The sequence below is a fragment of the Lactuca virosa genome, chromosome 5 (assembly GCF_052849685.1).
Source record: "Lactuca virosa cultivar CGN04683 chromosome 5, Lactuca_virosa_CGN04683_v6, whole genome shotgun sequence".
Classification (NCBI taxonomy): domain Eukaryota; kingdom Viridiplantae; phylum Streptophyta; class Magnoliopsida; order Asterales; family Asteraceae; genus Lactuca; species Lactuca virosa.
In genome coordinates, this window is record NC_136430.1 from 11,934,112 (window position 1) to 11,954,144 (window position 20,033).

Genomic DNA, 20,033 nt, shown 5'->3' on the forward strand with positions numbered 1-20,033 from the left:
GATTCGTGTGTGGAGTCACTTGTTATTCAGGGAATATGCTAAGTCACTTGCAATTGGATTAAATAATCTCAGAGTGGTTGATTGGACCCTGTTGCCCAACTCTCGTTTGAGTCTGACCGTTGCAGGGATGAATCTTCTACTCGAAGGATTATCTGAGCCTTCTGTCAAGTATATGTGTTCTGCAGCAGTATAAGGTCGGTGATTTTGGTTTCCCAGTGGAAGCCTCAAGGGATGGAATTGTTTTGTTTTGTCTGGTATTCAATGTGGAATTGGAACAGTGGCAGTTCAGTATGGGCAGTCTATCGGAGAGTCAGACCAATTTGAGATTTCAGAGTCTGGAAAGGTAGATGAGGTTTCTGCAAGGTATTAAGGATTCGGTCTTCTTCGGGTTTGGAGAGTTCTGCTAGGGTTGGTTTCGGTTTCCTTAGGAAGGCTCTGGTATACTCGGGATTGTGGTCGCGTGGCTCGGGTTGTTTGGCGTGTCGGGAATGGTAAGGTGATATTGCCATATTTATACATATTTTTAGGCAATATTTGAATACATTTTGTTTAATAGTTTGGTTATTTGCATAGATAAATGGTACTTATAAGATTAAATCACATTTTACAGCCAAAAGAAGTCACCTTGAAGAATAAGGACTAAAAGTGATAAGGATTCGAACTTTGGAGGTTAAAAGCTTAAAAGATGAAGAATTCAACAAAAATTCACTCTCACGACGTGAGGATTAGTGTCTCACGACGTGAGCATGGAGGTTCTAGAAGATAAACATCAGAAAGCAAGAATTCGTGTTGGATACAAATTAATATCGATCTCACGATGTGAGAGGCCTTTCTCACGACGTGAGTAGGGTTAATTCGAAAAATATAAATACCGTTAATGCACACGGATTTTGGAGGTTGGCTGGGCAGAATAGAGTTTCCAGAGACGTTTTTCAGTGGAAAATTAAGGCAGAATCCAAGTAGGAAGAAGAAGAACATATTTTATTTATACATTGGTACATTACTATGTCTTTAATTATGAAGTCTACTTGTTTGATTGCTTCTATGAGTAGCTAAATCTAGCTGCTTCTGTTAGCTAGATGAAGTTGGAACTCATGGTTTGGTTATGTTAATATATACTTTTCTAGTTGGTTAATGGATTGTGTTGATTGTTTATACCTACCATGTTTAATTTGATACTAGATTGCTTTAATTCATATTATGTGTATTTTAGTGACCATTAATTTTCATGAATTTGATTACCTAGTAATTTAGTTACCATTAGATTATTAGAGCTAAGATCGAACCAATCTTAGATAAGTAATTAAAGTATTGAATTTGGCTGTACTGGAGAACTCATATTATGACCATAATTGTGTTTGTTAACTCAATCTTACATAGCTCCAATCCGATCTAATAATTGATTTTGTGTCAAATTATGTATGACCATGCATAGCTCTACATGAATTAATTCAATATCAGTAAATTTGGACTTGATTTGCTAATAATATAATATTTGGTAACCAATTGGAATTGTCATAATTAATAGCTAAACCATTTAAGGAAAGTGGATTCAAACTAACAGAAGTGCTTTGAATATTTGAGTGAATAGTTGTTGAGTAATTAAGTTTGTCTAAACTTGCAAAATTAGATAAAAACCTTTTTACTTTTGCTAGAATTTTAGGTTAATATAATAGTAAGTAGGTTAAATAATTAATCCCGTTCCCTGAGGTCGATACCCGACTTTTGTGCTATACTATTTGCGACAGGGTGCACTGCCCTAGGTCAAATAGCTAGTAAAATAGTAGGTAAAATTAGGTGTAGCTATTTGCACGCATCAAGTTTTTGGCGCCGTTGCCGGGGAACGACTTATTTGATTGTTGATTTGTTTGCTTCAGGTTAATCGATCCTTTTTGTGGGATAAAACCTGCAAAAAGTTAACTTTCTACATTAGTTTTTTGTTTCAGTGCTGAACCCACGACGTGAGCCTTAAGCTCACGACATGAGCCCATTCGTTTTACGTTTTTTCGTTTTTCGTTTCTGTTTAGATTTTCTGCGACAACATGAGGTGGTGCTCTTTACCACGTCGCGGTGACCAGTTAGTAGACGATTTTTATTTAGTTTTTGTTCAGATTTACATTTTTATTTTCGCTTTACTGCAGTAGTTAATGACCAGAGGTTCCGACACACCTTTGGTACCACCGCTTGAAGATCCAGAGTCGGTCCTTCACAAAAAGATGGATAAAAACGTAGAAGAAAACCAACCACCAAAGAAGTCGCATTTTAAAGACCTTAAATCAGTTTTTGGAAAGAAGAAGGGGAAGAACGTAGGAGAGTCGAGCAATCAAAAGAAGGATGAGAGCAAGTTTGAAAGCTTTAAACAAAATCCTAATCCAAAAGATATCGAATACGAGACTGAACCCGAGTTTGAAGAAAGCGGTTTTGAGGACGAGCCTAAGAACAAGATGGAAAACATTGCTAATATGTCCATGGAGGCATACAAGAAGAGAATCCGAGAGGACACCGGTCCCGGTTGAGTACAACCCGCAATTACTTCACTTAAGGACGTAACCTTTTCTGAGAAGGATCACGAGGATGCTTATAAGCACCTAGATGAGGTTAATGACATTGCATACTATTTCAATGTCCTGAATGTTTCTAAAGAGACAGTTTTGTTAAGGATGTTTCCCGTGACGTTTAGGGGAGCTGCAAAAGATTGGTTGAAGGCACTTCCACCCGGTGCAATTACTACTTGGGAAAAAATGCATGAGCAATTCCTAGAACAATTCTACCCACCATAAAAGATATCTAAACTCAAGAAGGCAATACCCAACTTTGAGCAACAACCGGGTGAGTCGCGTTATGAGGCATGGGAGCGATATAAAGGGTTACGAAGAAACTTCCCTCAGAATGACCTTAACATACAACAAGAAGTGTCTATGTTCTATGACGAGGTGAATGTCATGACGTGGCAACTCCTTGATTCTCAAGGACCACTTAGGAAGAAAAATATGGTTGAAATTAAGGAGTAAATTGAAGAGTTCTTGAAGCATTCTCGTGAGTACCACAATCCAAGACATGATAGAGTTAAAGGAATTGGGGGAGGAAATTCTGAAGACATGGCTGTTGTAGTAGCCATGCTAAATACTATGGACCGGAGAATGACCAAGATAGACCAGTCAATTCATGCGATTAGAGTTGGATGTGAAAAGTGCAATGGTCCACACTTGACCAAGGACTTCCACTAGGATGATAATGGAAATAAAAAGGTGCAAGTTTGCTATTGAAGTGGAGATAAGTATGAAAAAAATTAGAGGAAACCAAAGAAGGAGTGGTTACCATATGACGAATATAAGAAGTAGAAGGAAGAAAAATATAGGCAGACTGACCGAGGCTTATAGCAAAAAGAACAACCACCTCTTGAAAAGAAAGTTGATCTTGAGTCTATGTTACATAGATTTATGGAGGCTTCCGAGAAAAGACACGATGAGACCGATGCAGTGATAAGGGAACATCAAAATATCATGAAGGACAAGCAAGCTTTGCTAAGGAATCACCAAGCATCGATCCAAAATATTGAATTCCAACTAGGTCAACTAACTACTTTTGTACAAGAAAAATTATCTCCAAATATTTCCGAGACAAAGCCTCAATCGCATGTAATGGTATTAGAAACTGAAGAGGATACCATGTCTGAGTTTCAGGAAGCACTTGAAGTTGACCCACGTCAATCCGGACCAAGCTCGAAGAAGTCACGACTCGAAGAATTTTTTTTGCTGAAACACCGAACTCACGACGTGAGCCTTCAAGGCTCACGACGTGGGCAGGGTCTGATCAGAAAAATTATGGTGATGTTCAAGCTTATCGTCCACCGCTTCCGTTTTCGTCACGAGCTCATATTCATCCACTGGAACAAGAGCATTTAAAGTTTATGAAACAAGTGAAGTGTGTTTCAATTAATACTCATTTTATTGAAGCATTGTCTCAAGTTCCTGAATATGCCAAATTCTTGCAAGATCTACTTGACACTCGCCAACAATTAGAAAGGAATTCCAAGGTAATACTTAGTGTGCAGAGTTCTAAAGTGATTATGGGAGAGTTACCAAAGAAAATGGGAGATCCTGGACGCCTCACTCTTCCATGTGAGTTTGGGAATAATTTGAAGACCTACGCTCTAGCTGATTCTGGAGCTAGCATAATGTTGGATTAGTGTCTAAGTCCATAACTATAATTGGTATATACTTGACCCGACCCAGCATGGTCTATTTGGGTTGCATGGCATCGGGACATTTGGATAGACCTTTGGTGAGAAGAGGATATTTGTGACATATTAATATATTATAAGTTCTGATATATTAATATGAAATCATATTATTTAATTAGTATTGATCAAGAATTAATTTGGAATTAATTTAGTGATCAAAAGAGACTAATTAAATATATGGGGATTGATTGTGTAAATCATTCATTCTTATATATGTGGGCTTATGATCCATGATTCCTTATGTTGGGTTTAACCCATATGGTGACCCATGGATACTCCATGGAGGTTAAAACCCATGGAGCATAAGGAATGGGTAAAGTCATGGGTTACATGGTGTAACCCTAATGTGCACACTATATAAAGACCCCATTGGTTGGTGAAATTGGCACTAGTGTATACACAAGAGGGCAAACCGATTTCTATGAGTCAAGTATCCTCTCTCATGGTTATTCCAAGATGTTCATGATGTTGTGTGAACCATTTGAGGTGTCACACTTGAGGCACTAGGCTCTTGAGCTCCATGGAATCAAGCTACAACAAAAATGTATGTATTCTATCTAGTTTTGTTATCCTAGTACATATGATTGTATGCTAGTTAGGGTAATACCTTGGAAAATTGATATTTGCATGTATAATAGTGAAAACATAGATCCAAGGTATTTAGGGTTGCATGTACACCATAGGAGTGTTAGAATGCTTAAAACCCAACACATAAATCTAATGCCTTTTTCGTTCTACCAAAAGCTAAATCTTCCGGATTTAAAGGCTACAAGAATGACAATTCACATGGCTAACCATTCAGTGACGTATCCTAGAGGCATTGTAGAATATATTTTGGTAAAATTTGGAAAATTCGTTTTTCCAATTGACTTTGTCGTAATGGACATGAAAGAAGACAACAATGTCCCAATAATTCTTGGTCGCCCTCTACTTAATATTGCTCAAGCCTTGGTTGACATTCGTGAATCCACTCTTACTTTGAGAGTTGGAGATGATGAAGCTACTTTTGGAGTAGAAGATGGTTTTCAAGGCAATGATGTCAAGGTGAAGTCTTCAACATAGATGAAGAGAATGAACTTGAGAAATTGGAAAAGCTTATGGAAGAAGAGATTCAACAAATTAAACGCACCAAGTCTCGAGCATCAATTCCGACTGTTTTTGAAGTAATTGCTTATAAAACTCCAACATCTTGGGTGAGTGAGGAAAGTGAAGAATTGGTATCCAGTGATGAGGAAGAGGTTACTTTTAACTTGAGGAGTTCAATTGTGGATAAGAAGATGGCGCCCGATAGGCGCCGATCAGACTTGGAGTTCCAGGTTGGGGATATGGTTCTCCTGAGAGTGTCGCCTTGGAAGGGCGTCATCCGATTCAGGAAGCGGGGCAAGTTGGGTCCCAGGTATATTAGACTATTTAGGGTTGCAGCCCGAGTGGGCAAGGTGGCATACCGGTTGGATCTGCCAGCCGAACTCAGTCAGATCCACAGCACTTTCCACGTCTCCCAGCTGCGGAAGTGCCTGGTGGATGACTCAGCGGTGGTACCTTTGGAGGACATCCAGGTTGATGACAGCCTGAATTATATCGAGCGGCCTGTGGTTATCCTAGACCGGAAATCGAAGGAACTGAGGAACAAGAGGGTGGAGCTGGTGAAGGAGCAATGGCAGCACCGGAAGGGCTCAGAATGGACTTGGGAGCCCGCAGATGAGATGGTGGAGCATTATCTGGAGCTGTTCCGGGAGGGAGCGGCAGACTTCGAGGATGAAGTCTAAAATAAGTGGGGGAGATTTGTAACACTGGATTCCTGGTACGATTTTATTTAAGTATTTTCTTAAATTTTTGCCATGAACTCGGCGAGTCTGCGTCCCGACTCGCCGAGTAGCAGCGAGGTGGACACGGGATTTAAGCTGGGAACTCGGCGAGTCGACATATGGACTCGGCGAGTCCACCTGTCTGGATGAAACTCTATTTTCAGACATTGCACCCAATTTTACCCATTCTAAAACACCCATTTCGTCCCATTTTCCTCCCAGAGAGCAGTAGAGAACAACCGTAGCTCCTTTAGTGTTCTTGAGTGATTTTGATCTTCCAAAGAAGGTTTTGGAGCTTAGAAGAAGAAGGAGGAAGTTGGAGTGTTCCAGAAGTGAAGGTAGATCCGAAATCTACTCTGGGGAAGGCATCAAATCAGGTAATAAAACCCTCACTTTGCTCATTAGCTCTTAGGTTCCTTTTTGTCCCCAATGGTTGATCTTCAAGCCTTAAAACCCCCAGATTTCGTGTGTATATGTGATAACCAGACCCTAGGAACTGAGACCCATGAGTTGGATCAGTTGCATGTCTCAGATTTGGCCAGATTGGGTGAAGAGTCGAAGGGAACTCGGCGAGTGCCAAAGTGCACTCGACGAGTTCCATGAAGATGGCCTTAGACTCGACGAGTTGGATGAACAACTCGGCGAGTCCTATGAAGATTGCCTGGTACTCGGCGAGTCGTTCTTCAAACTCGGCGAGTCCCTTGAATATAGCCTTGAACTCGGCGAGTTGTTCTTCAAACTCGGCGAGTCATATGAACTGTCACTAGGATAAGAAGGGTTTAAGTGTAGGAGGTCCAACCCTTCGTAGTCGCACGTGGAATTAACAATTTAACGTGTAGCTATAGTCCCAGAATCTCCAAATCTCCAAGGTTGATGTTCTGATGGAAGATTGGAGCGAATTGTGAGATCTGTTCGTCGAACTCGGCGAGTCCCCCCTTGGACTCGGCGAGTCCAGTCGCGGGTTTGTTAGTTGTCCCCGTTTAGCGAGTCAGGCTGACTCAGTGAGTGGGAATAGGGACCCGATGAGTCAGAGTCGGGCTAGACGTAGAAGGACTCGGTGAGTCGCTATATGGACTCGGCGAGTCCAGTCAATCAGAGAGTTGACTTTGACCAAGAAGTTGACTTTGACCAGTCATTTGACCTAAGGGGTATTTATGAGTACCTAATCCATGATTACAGATTTATAGCCGGAGGGTTACCGGTGCGGCAGCCAGGCGTAGGTTGAGCGGGTTTTCAGCAGCTACCCTCGAGGTGAGTTACCTTCCAGTAAAAGTGGGTCTAAGGCCACAATGCCGGCCCACTAGTAGGAGTCGTATGATAGATGACTGTCTGTGTGATAATCATCTAGGTTTGTTACTACCTGATATGCTTTATGTGCTAGCAGATTATGATGTATGGGCTATGTGATATGTTATTATGTGGTAGTAGTAGTAGGGGGTGAAACAGTCCCCGATCCGGTCGACAGGACCGAAGGGGTAGGCCAGCACCCAGATATGCCAAGCAGTATCCGGTCGACAGGACCGAAGGGGAAGGTCGGGCACCCAGAAATGCCCGGCAGACATGTATGCTATGTGATTGTATGGTATGAGGTTCGTTGGGGAACTCACTAAGCTTCGTGCTTACGTTTTATACTTTTGTTTTCAGGTACCTCTTCAGCTAGGGGAAAGGAGCCGGCGCGGTAGCGGCATATCACACACACTCTTGTTTCCGCACTATGGATTTTCTGGGATGTACTCTGAATATTTTACTATGATGTTACCGGTTTTCAGACATGAATTAATATTATGAATGTTTTGTAACAATGTTTTTATGTATTAACCTAATTTAAAAATGAAATTTTTAGCTGGTATTTTTGGGATGTTACAAGTTGGTATCAGAGCCCTGGTTTGAGGGATTCGGACACACCTTCGGGGGTGTCTGGACTCATATCGAGGGGATTAAAAGATTTTTTATAAAGAAATGATTTTTCTAAAGACTAAGTAAAAGAGTTTTGAGAAAGAAAGAACAAGGTGTGTGATGTGCGCGACCGGCCGAGCTCAAGTAAGTTTTCCCCAAAGTACCCATACAAGTTATTGTTATGATTATCAGTTCCAGTTTCAGTAGAACAGCATGCTAGAATAGGACTAAGGATCTAGGAATGATGCCTTATGTGCCTGCTTTATGTGTTCCAGCTTTATGAGAATTGCATGCTAGTACAGATCAGTCAGTATGATAGCCAGAATAGTATATACTTGATTATGTGTACTCAATGCACGAATGCTGCTTGCTATGTGCTTTTAGGAGTTCTAGTTGTCTCTCACTAACTAGTAAACGAATATGTTACGTTACATATTGCAAGGACTAAATAATTTCAGAAGGTTGGGTCTAGCCCTGCTTCGCAGCTCTTGTCTGAGTCCAACCGTTGTAGGGTAGGACCTCTCATTCGAAGAATTATCTAGTCTGAGTAATATGTAATAGTATTCGCGAGCTAGTTAGGGAAAGAAAGCAGGGACTTCTTGTGCAGCTGATGGCAGAGAGTGGGATGGTGATTACTTAGGGCAAGCCTAGGGCGAGAGTAGCACGAGAACCGCAGTATTAGTAGAAAGGACTTGGTTGAGTTGAGGCAATTCTTGAGGAAAGTACGGATAGACGTGGAAGGTAGTATGGGCCCGTACTACTGAAAGCGGAGGATCCGTACTCGATTCAAAAAGGGCCGAGACGAGACCGGGGACTTGTGATATGTATGTGAGCCTCGTTAGTGGAATATAGTTTGATGGTGGTTAAGCTATGTTTTGTAGTATGGTGACCACACGACAGGAAGCAAGAGGCTCAGGATCAGGATCGGGTTCGGGTTCAGGGTCCGAATCAGTTGATGAGGGTCTACGCGAGTTCATCACGTCAGAGATTACCAGGGGCATCCTTGAGTCGACTCCCATCATCTTCGGGTCGATCAAAGAGGGTATTGTAGAGTTGATGGAGGATCGTCTCAGGGCGTTCAGGAGTGATCTGGTGGCTAGCCAGTCAGGACCACGCACACTGTCCTTTAAGGACTTCAGGGGCAGTGGTGCACCAGATTTCCATGGGGCGAAGGACCCCATTGCTGCCAAACGATGGATTGCAGACCTTGAGTCTGCACAGCTGATCAGCTTCTGCCCCGAGGGGTTGAAGGTACGATTTGCAGCAGGGTGTCTACGTGACAGAGCTAGAGATTGGTGGGAGTCGGTTTGTGACTCTTTGGGAGCCGCGGCCATTGAGGCTATGACATGGCCGGACTTTGTGACACGATTCAGGACGGAGTTCGCGCCTGCGGTGGAGCTCCAGCAGTTGGCACGAGAGTTCTTGGATATGAGGCAGACGACAGAGACAGTGGCGGAGATCACCTCCAAGTTCCGGGAGAGGGCGTTACTGGTACCTCAGTACGCGAGTGATGAGGACATGAGGAGGACCCGCTACCACGACATGCTCCGAGCCGACATCCGGGAGCATGTCAGTTTTTCAGCTTGCCCTACCCTGGAGTCCATGATTGCCAGGGCAAGGGAGAGGGAGATTGATCTGGGTCACATTTTGAAGAGAAAGGCTGAGGAGGGACAGATGACTGGGGCTTCGGGGAAGAAGCCCAAGGGATCAGATCCGGGCCCAAGAGGCCCACCGAGTCGTAGCCGCTGCAGGAAATGCGGCAAGTCGCATGAGGGACCATGCAGGTTAGGATCGTCAGACTGCTACAAGTGTGGCAAGACGGGGCACTTTAGCAGGGATTGTACTGCTCCTACTCCGGTATTTCAGACGTCCGAGTTGCTGTGTTTCCACTGCAACCAGAGGGGCCACAAGAGGGCCAATTGCCCTCAGTTGACAGCAGCAGCGCCAGTACAGGCGCCAGCTCCAGCGACCCTGCGGATTACGGATGGCCGGCAGGGCAAGGCAGAGGCTCCGGTGGTGAGGAGCCGGGCATTTCAGCTGACAGCCGAGGAGGCACGCGCTGCACCCAATGTGGTGACGGGATCGTTCCATGTGAACGGTATTCCAGTCCAGGTGTTTTTTGATTCGGGGGCTACCCGATCCTTTGCTTCTCTTGCACTTAGCAAGAAGTTTCCTGAGTCATCGGGCATGTTGGATTGCCCTTTAGAGGTCGAGATTGCGGACGACCGGTCGGTGCGAGCATCAGAGGTCTTCCGAGATTGTGTATTGAGGTTGTTCGAAGAGCGGTATTTGGTTGACCTAGTTCCCATTCCATTGCGGGGAAACAAGGTCATTATTGGTATGGATTGGCTGAGTCCCAATGGGGCAGTGATAGATTGCGCGCAGCAGTTAGTACGAGTCAGAGCCCCAAGTAGGGGAGAGTTAGTAAATCAGGGTGAGAGATCACAGCGAGGGCCAGCCTTCTATTCGGCAGCGAGGGCAAGGCGTTACCTTCAGCAGGGTTGCGCAGGATATGTCGCATATGTCATGGACACCCGGGAGGCGGGTAAGGCGACGGTGGGCGATGTGCCCGTAGTACGAGAGTTCGCGGATGTATTCCCCGAGGAGCTGCCTGGGATACCTCCGGAGCGACAGGTGGAGTTCAGGATCGACCTAGTCCCTGGTGCGGCTCCGATAGCCAAGGCACTGTATCGGTTGGCTCCTCCTGAGATGCAGGAGTTGTCTACACAGCTTCAGGAGCTGTTAGACAGAGATTTCATTCGACCGAGCAGTTCACCCTGGGGAGCCCCGATTCTGTTTGTCAAGAAGAAGGACGGGTCGCATCAGATGTGTATCGATTATAGGGAGCTGAATAAGGTAACGGTGAAGAACCGCTACCCACTCCCGAGGATTGACGACCTCTTTGACCAGCTTCAGGGAGCATCTTGGTTCTCCAAGATAGATTTGCGTTCAGGGTATCACCAGGTGAGGGTCAGAGAGGAGGATGTGCAGAAGACGGCATTTCGGACACGTTATGGCCACTATGAGTTCGTGGTGATGCCTTTCGGGCTCACCAATGCTCCTGCCGCGTTCATGGACCTCATGAACCGCGTGTGTAGACCGATGTTAGATCGGTCGGTGATAGTATTTATTGATGATATCTTGGTTTACTCCAAGACGCGAGAGCAGCATGAGGAGCATTTGCGAGAGGTTCTAAAGACCTTGAGGAGGGAGAACTTGTATGCCAAGTTCTCCAAGTGTGAGTTCTGGTTGCGCGAGGTGCAGTTTCTTGGGCACCTTGTCAACCAGAATGGGATTTCGGTGGATCCGGCCAAGGTGGAGGCCGTGATGAGATGGGAGGTTCCGAAATCTCCATATGAGATTTGGAGTTTCCTGGGATTGGCTGGCTACTATCGGAGATTCATCCATGATTTCTCCAAGATAGCATTACCCCTGACCAGGTTAACGAGGAAGGCCGTGGTCTTTTGTTGGGGGCCTGAGCAGCAGGCAGCATTCGAGACACTGAGACAGAGATTGTGCGAGGCGCCAATCTTAGCCTTGCCAGAGGGCATGGAGGATTTTGTTGTATACTGCGATGCGTCCACCTCAGGTTTGGGCGTAGTATTGATGCATAGAGGGCATGTCATCGCCTACGCGTCGAGGCAGCTGAAGCCTCACGAGGCGAACTACCTGACGCATGATTTGGAGTTGGGGGCCGTTGTGTTCGCCCTCAAGATTTGGCGTCATTACCTCTATGGGGTTCGCTGTACGATTTACACGGACCACAAGAGTTTGAGGTACCTCATGGACCAGCCAAATCTGAATATGAGGCAGCGTCGGTGGCTTGATGTGGCAAAGGATTACGATTGTGAGATCCTCTACCACCTAGGGAAGGCCAATGTCGTGGCCGATGCGCTTAGCCGCAAGGCAGCACCGATCAAGGATATCTGTTTGAGGATGACGGTGGTGACACCGCTTCTGGAGCGGATCCGGGAGGCTCAGCAGGAGGCTATGAAGGAGGAACATCGGAAGAGTGAGCGGATTGTGGGACAGGTTTCCTCCTTCGACCATGACAGTAGGGGATTATTGACATTACACCGCAGGGTGTGGGTTCCATACCTCGGAGGCGCGCGCCAGGTTCTGATGGAGGAGGCGCACAAATCCAGATTCTCCATTCATCCAGGGGCAACGAAGATGTATAGGGATCTTCGTCTGGACTATTGGTGGCCCTGCATGAAGCGGGATGTAGCATGGTACGTTGAGCGGTGCCTGACCTGCAGGAAGGTCAAGGCCGAACACCAGAGACCGCACGGCAAGATGCAGCCGTTAGATATCCCGCTGTGGAAATGGGAAGACATCACGATGGATTTCATCACCAAGCTTCCTAGGACCGCGCGGGGAATGGATTCGATATGGGTCATCGTCGATCGGTTGACCAAGAGCGCCCACTTTATCCCGATTCAGGAGAGCATCTCGGCCGAGAAATTGGCCGATATCTACATCAGAGAGGTAGTGGCACGGCATGGGGTGCCAGTTTCAGTGATTTCGGATAGGGATGTGCGGTTCACTTCCAGGTTCTGGAAGAAGTTTCATGACGAGCTGGGTACTCGTCTGCATTTTAGTACAGCCTTCCACCCGCAGACGGATGGCCAGAGCGAGCGGACCATCCAGACTCCGGAGGACATGCTGCGGGCGTGTGTTTTAGACTTCGGTGGTAGCTAGGATACCTATCTTCCTTTAGCCGAGTTTTCATACAATAACAGCTATCACGCGAGTATTGACTGTCCTCCCTCCGAGATGTTGTACGGGAGGAAGTGCAGGACCCCGATATGTTGGGGCGAGGTTGGACAGAGAGTCATGGGGAGCACTGAAGTAGTGCTCAAGACGACAGAGAAGATTCAGCAGGTCCGGAGCAGGCTTTAGACTGCTCAGAGTCGGCAGAAGAGTTATGCCGATAGGCGCCGATCAGACTTGGAGTTCCAGGTTGGGGATATGGTTCTCCTGAGAGTGTCGCCTTGGAAGGGCGTCATCCGATTCAGGAAGCGGGGCAAGTTGGGTCCCAGGTATATTGGACCGTTTAGGGTTGCAGCCCGAGTGGGCAAGGTGGCATACCGGCTGGATCTGCCAGCCGAACTCAGTCAGATCCACAGCACTTTCCACGTCTCCCAGCTGCAGAAGTGCCTGGTGGACGACTCAACGGTGGTACCTTTGGAGGACATCCAGGTTGATTTAGTCAATCTGTCGACGATTACCCAAATGGTATCAAGACCACCCGTTGTCTTAGGCAGTTTGGTTATGAAATCCATGGTTATTCGTTCCCACTTCCATTCGGGTATCGCAGGTTGCTGTAGCAAACCCGAAGGCTTTTGGTACTCTACCTTAACCTTGGCACAAGTCAAACACTTGCTCACGTATGTAGCGATTTTGGCTTTCATGTTCGGCCACCAGTAGAGTTTCTTCAGGTCCAGGTACATCTTGTCTGAACCGGGATGTACGGAGTATCGTGTTTTGTGTGCTTCATTCAGGACGACGTCCCTGAACCCGCCGAATTTTGGTGTCCAAATTCGGTTCATGAGATAACGAGCTCCATCGTCCTTGACTTCTAGATTCTTATCCATTCCTCTTAAAGCCTCACCTGCCACATTCTCAGGCTTCAAAGCTTCCAGCTGGGCCTCTTTTATTTGCATGGACAGGTGCGAATGGATTTTCATTGTTAACGACTTTACTCGGCGACCCGAGTATTCTTTTCGACTTAAGGCGTCAGCTACCACGTTGGCCTTGCCTGGGTGATAACGAATCTTACACTCGTAATCATTCAGTAATTCTACCCATCGCCTCTGCCTCATGTTGAGCTCTTTTTGATTGAGGATGTGCTGAAGGCTTATGTGATCGCTAAAAATCGTACACTTTGTCCTGTAAAGGTAGTGCCTCCAGATCTTTAGGGCGAATATTACTGCTCCCAATTCGAGGTCATGCGTGGCATAGTTGACCTCGTGCGTTTTTAATTGCCTTGATGTGTAGGCAATGACCTTTCCTCGTTGCATTAACACACACCCCAGACCCTGGTTTGATGCGTCGCAAAAGACCACGAAGTCTTCGGTTCCCTCGGGTAGGGATAAAACCGGGGAGCTGCACAGGGCCTGCTTTAATGTTTGGAAAGTGGTTTCTTGTTTCTCTCCCCAGCTGAAAGTCACACTCTTTTGGGTCAAGGTGGTAAGTGGTTTGGCAATCTTGGAGAAGTTCTTGATGAACCTTCGGTAGTAGCCAGCAAGGCCTAAGAATTGGCGGATTTCTGTAGGCGTCCTTGGTGCTGACCAGTTCTCAATCGCCTTGATTTTGGAGGGATCCACATGTATCCCTTTCTCGCTAACCACATGACCGAGGAAGTCCACTTCTCGGATCCAAAATTCACACTTCGAAAATTTTGCATACAATTTCTCCGCCCTCAGAGTCTCTAATACTTGTCGTAGATGTTGGATATGCTCTTCCTTACTCCTGGAATAGACCAGGATGTCGTCTATGAAGACAATCATGAACTTGTCTAGGTAAGGCCGGCACACCCGGTTCATTAGATCCATGAACACTGCGGGTGCGTTTGTTAATCCGAAGGGCATTACTACAAACTCGTAGTGACCGTACCGAGTTCTGAACGCCGTTTTGGGAACATCCTCCTCCTGAACTCGTAGTTGATGGTATCTCGACCTCAGGTCGATCTTTGAGAAGTAAGATGCTCCTTGGAGTTGGTCAAATAGGTCGTCGATTCGGGGCAAAGGGTACCGGTTTTTGATGGTAAGGTTATTCAGCTCGCGGTAGTCGATGCACATGCGAAACGATCCATCCTTCTTTTTCACAAACAGAACTGGTGCTCCCCAAGGCGAGAATCTGGGTCTAATGAACCCTTTTCTCAATAGTTCATTTACCTGGCTGGATAGTTCTTGCATCTCGGCTGGCGCTAGACGGTAGGGCGCTTCGGCTACGGGGGTAGCTCCGAGGATTAGGTCGATTCGGAATTCGACTTGTCGTGCGGGTGGAATTCCGGGAAGGTCTTTCGGGAATATGTCAGAGAAATTACAGACCTCCGGAATGTCCTTGATGTTTTTCACCTCTTGTTTCTTGTCCACAACGTGGGCTAAGAAGGCATGGTATTCCTTGCGGAGATACTTTTGGGCTTTGGCGCAAGAGATGATTTGTAGGTTCGCACTGGGTTTGTCGCCGTAGACGACAAGAGTTTCGCCACTCGGCAGATTAAGGCGTACGGCCCTTTCGTAACACAGAATGTCAGCACAATTTGAACTTAACCAATCCATGCCAATGATGATGTCAAAAAATTTTATTGAGTCTGGAAATAGATCGATTTTGAATGAGTGATTGTCTAGAGTGAGGGTACACCCTGAGTATATATCATTAGTGCTTTCTGTTTTTCCATTAGCCATCTCTACTACGTATGTATCTTTTAGTGACTGGGGATTTTGTTTTAATAATTGTTTGAATATGTGGCTAACGAACTTCTCTCCACTCCACTATCGAATAATATGCATGCATATGAGTTATTGAGGAGAAACGTACCGGTAACCACCGCGGGATCCTCCCTTGCTTCTCCTTGCCCTATGGCCAAGATCCTTCCGACACCGCCGGTGTTTGCATTTCCAGCCTTTGGGCAATCCCTCTTGTAGTGCCCAGTCTCCCCGCAACTGTAACAGACTCTGCTTGCTCCGGCGTTGGCGGCCGGGTTGGCTTGTTGGGCAGACGCCCTGCAGAAACGGGCGGTATGCCCCTTTTTGTTACAACGGTTGCAGTGCATTTCTCGGCAAGGACCGTTGTGATGAAAGTTGCACTTGTTGCAGTTGGGAAGGGTTCCGGCATATTGTCTCATTGTGCCGGAGTGGAAGGAGTAGTGGCAGCATGGATGGTAACAGTTTGCTGCTTCTTTGCGGGGCCCTGCGCCGGTTGCTTCTTTTTATTATCCCATAATTTCCTCTTGTTGTTCCCTCGTCGTGCTTGATCGGAGGTGGTTGTCACAGTGGCATGGCTGGCCCGATGATCAATGAGTTGTTGTGCCAACTCCTTGGCACTCTCGAAAGTAGTTGGTCGTGAGGCCAACACACTATTTTGAATCTGGGAAGATAATCCCTAGAGATATCGTTCCACCTTCTTGCTTTCCGGAGTGACCATCGTCGGGCAGAGGAATGCTAGATCATTGAATCGGGCAGTGTAAGCTGTGAGGTCAGAGCCCGTCATCTTGAGACTCCACAGTTCTTGTTCTAATTTTTGCACTTCCCTCCTTGGGCAATACTCCTTCAGCATCATGGTTTTCAAATCCTCCCAGCTTATCGAATTAGCCACAGCGAGAGTTAAAGATTTTACGTGGCCATTCCACCAAGTAAGGGCCCTGCCGGTGAGAGTGTGAGCTGCGAATTTGACTTTGTTGGCTTCGGGGCACGCATAGATTTCGAAGACAGATTCGGTCCTCTCGAACCACTGCATCAAATCGATGACTCCCCCTCTTCCATTGAACGAATCGGGTTTGCCATTGGTAAAGTCCTTAAATGAACACTCTCTCGACCGCCCTTGGCTATCTACTTGAGTGGAGTTATTAGTACCGCTCCCTGTCCTTCTGGCACCGTCGGTGCTGATTTGGGACATAGCAGCTACCACCGTAGCCGTGACCGCAGCTTGGAACATTACAGGGTCATACTGGGGAGGTGGCGGTGGTGGATTTGTTTGCGTTCCGCCGGTGCGCCTAGCAGATCTACGAGGCGGCATTTTTCTGTTATAGAATTTCAAAGACGAAATGAGTATAAGTCTTTTAGTAATGGTTATCAGTCGGGAGACGCAAAACTAGGTTATTAGTTTTCAAGTATAGTATTTCCTGATTTTTCGAATGTTGCAAACAATTCATAGCAGAAGTCTATATAAATAAACTTATGAATTTAGTAGTAATGATTCAAATGAAATCTTGTAATCTTTGTTCCATGCCTGACCCACTCATAAGGCCACTTAATGTATACTAGTTGTGTGTAACTAAGGTTCAACAGACCGTCGTACTCAATGAGTATGCCCTGAGCCCACAACTAAACAAGGAACATGATCCAAGGCGGACTCACCATTTCTAAGTCGATCGCCTCTTGATTACACATAACCTTGAGGTATATATTAAATAATCTCAGAGTTACCATAAACAAATCGTTTGTTAATGCCATGTTATGCAATTTGAGGTGAACTCCCAATAAATAAAATGCCTGCCAATTTTCATTGATACAATTTAGTACATGTTTTTAGGAAAATTTGACCTTATAGAAGGTCTACATTATATCAACGCAACGGAAAATTTTGACAGCACCTAGACCCTTCGACTAGTGTAATCACTTAGACGCAGGGTTAAACCTACTTGTAGGGAAGAGTAGCCCCAACGCATACCCATAAACCTAGTTTATAATAGAACGTGAGTAGTGTACCACTACTCGAGGCGGGTGGTATCAGCTGGTCCACTGTGGCTTTGAGATGAGGTCGAGGCTCCCTGTAGCTCTGCAATCCGGCGTTCGGCCGCGATCACTCTCTCCTCGAGAGCTACGTGCCTTATCTGGTATTCCCTTACCTCCGCCCGAGCGGTGGTAAGGTCCTCGATGAGTTGGTACATGGGATAAAAGTCTCTTTCCAGGTCCCGGGTACGAGCATCGGATGCATCCACAACAACGTTGAGGTCCCGAACTTGATTTGCCATATCTCGATTCTAGTCCCTAAGATTCGTGATCTGCTGGATCACGACTGGGATGGCTCTGTCAGCTGGTCCCCCATGACTGAGATCGTAGTAACCCCGTTGATCGCCAAATGGTGATCGTTGTCGTTGTTGACGGCTCCATCTCTCGATCACTGTTGCCCAACGGGGGTCGGGCCCGTTGTAGCCAAATCGGTTCGCAGGCACCCTGGCGATGTAAGGAGGGTTGATGACTTCCTCCTCCGGCTCCTCTTCTTCTTCTTCTTCTTCGTCCTCCAATTCCTCTTCTTCTTCGTCCTCTTCGGGGTCTTCTTCGGGTTCCTCCTCGAATACTTCATTGGGATCCTCCTCTGGTTCTGCTTCCAACCAACCACCGTTCCCCTGGTTTGGAAAGTAGGGGTCTCCGGGTAAATGAAATCCTGCCATGTCGTCTGTACGAGAAAAGGGGTGTAAGAGGCACATGATGGATCTACAAATATTGTGCTTAGTTAATCATAAAATACTCCTATAGTATTTTAACGGTTGTGTTTTATTCTTAACGTGTTTCTTGTATGGGTGTTGGTAAGTTGATAGACTTGTTGTCCACTATGACTATCCCCTGGCATATACTAGTCACTTCTCGGACGAATATAGTTGATCAGGCTATATTCCTCCCAGACTTGATTGCATATCCCAAGGCATATTCACATTGCACAACTCCTCTATTCTTAACTTTTGCATTTTCCTTAGACGTGACATTATATCTGTATGCATGTATGTACTTATACTTTTTCATAAAAATAACGTTTTGTATTATTTTTAGAAGTATACTTGTAGGGAAAACCTTTAAATCAGAGAATCTTAGCCCCTTTGTGTTTATAGTTTATATATCTTATGTGGTTTGATATACTATGTTCACTACAAACAATGCTCTGATACCAATCTGTCACACCCCCAAACCAAGGATGACGGAAACGTTCAGGGGTGGCGGACTTCATGTATAGTATCACAACAACGAGTATAATAGTGCTCATAGTAAATACAACCATCATAAATATAATTGAAAAAGTTACACCATAGTATGAGTATACATGTTTCAAAATCAATTACATTATGATGACAAAAATGTATAAATTGACATCTTGCGTCCCATCCTCAAAAGCAGTTGGTTACCTGTTTCACTGATTTCCTGAGAATACAAGTAGTTTTGAAAGAGCGTCAACAATTATGTTGATGAGTTCATAAGCTTTTGGATGAAATGTTGGAAAAACTTTTATATGTAAATGTAATTGAATACTGAAGAAAAATCCAATATTTTTCTTATACAAGGTCGTGTAGTCTTAAATCCCAAGACTGAGAGTATGTAGTTTTAACTTGATAAACTCCCTTTTTGTAAGGTAGTACTTTCCTATAAACTTGAAATGTTGTTAACTCCCTATGTGAGTCGTCATAACCATACTATAACTAGAATGAACCTGCTACAACGTTTTTCAGACGTCAATATCCTATGACTTTTGTCACCCGTAGACCTGCAGGTCCGGCTGTAGCTAGTAGCAAGGTGTGGGGTGTCAATCCCAATATAGATCTATACATAATTATCACGCTCTCCCTACAAGAGATTCTGGTTATAACTTACAGGAATTTTTAACCCGTACTCTAAGAGTACATTTGAAGAATTGTCTCACAACTTACGTTAACGAGTTTACGTGTAGTGTTTGAGTAAAAACCATTTTCTGTGGCGGGAGTGAAATCCCCCTTTGTGTACCAAATTAGTGATGTGAATTTCCTAAACCATACCTATTATAGTTTATCATGTGGTAGTTGAAAATCCGATAGTATTGTGGTGAGACCCTTCATGTGTATGTAATAGTTTAACCAATGCATAACTATACTTATTATATTTCATCTTGCATTATTTGTAATTACAAAGGACCCTTATACTTGATAGAGTATTTTCTATTATATAATCACATCACAACAGAAAAACACATGCAAAATACGAAGTCATCAAAGGTTACACTTTGCTCAACATGTTACAAAGTGTTGTGAAAATTGTAAGCTGTTAACTTGTTATTATCTTTTCTACACTGTTTTTAGAAGAGTCATAGAAAAATCATACGAAGTCAAAAACCAAATCCGTAAACTCTGAGAGTTTATAAAATGTGTCTAGTTTATTCATAATTTTTATTATGATTTTTAGAAGTCTCTAACTTGTGTGAAAATGTTCATATTCACAGACCGGTCCGAATTCGTTTCTGAAATGATAGGCAGTTTTGTAAAACTCACCATAAATCGTAGAAAAATCTTATGGAGATGTGAAAGTAGTCATTTTAAAGGTATGAACCTGAACTATTTTCATATTAAACAGTTTTGAAAGATATTAAGTTCAAGATGGTCAAAACAGTCCGTGAATGGA

General features: G+C 44.9%; 1 protein-coding gene and 1 non-coding gene across 2 annotated transcripts; one reads left to right on the plus strand and one right to left on the minus strand.

Annotated features, from left to right (window-relative positions):
- Positions 1 to 2,789: 2,789 nt before the first annotated feature.
- Positions 2,790 to 2,896, minus strand: LOC145118054 (small nucleolar RNA R71). The gene has a single exon (XR_013713038.1). It is a non-coding gene; the product is annotated as a small nucleolar RNA R71 (small nucleolar RNA).
- A 2,067-nt stretch (positions 2,897 to 4,963) lies between these two features.
- LOC145110993 (uncharacterized) lies at positions 4,964 to 5,305 on the plus strand. The gene has a single exon (XM_079047299.1). It carries the CDS (start codon positions 4,964 to 4,966, stop codon positions 5,303 to 5,305), a length of 342 nt encoding a protein of 113 aa, XP_078903425.1.
- The last annotated feature ends 14,728 nt before the right edge of the window (positions 5,306 to 20,033 follow it).

Excerpts from the sequence above, each read along its gene's own strand:
- LOC145110993 (XM_079047299.1), top strand. The coding sequence starts at position 4,964 with ATGCCTTTTTCGTTCTACCAAAAGCTAAATCTTCCGGATTTAAAGGCT.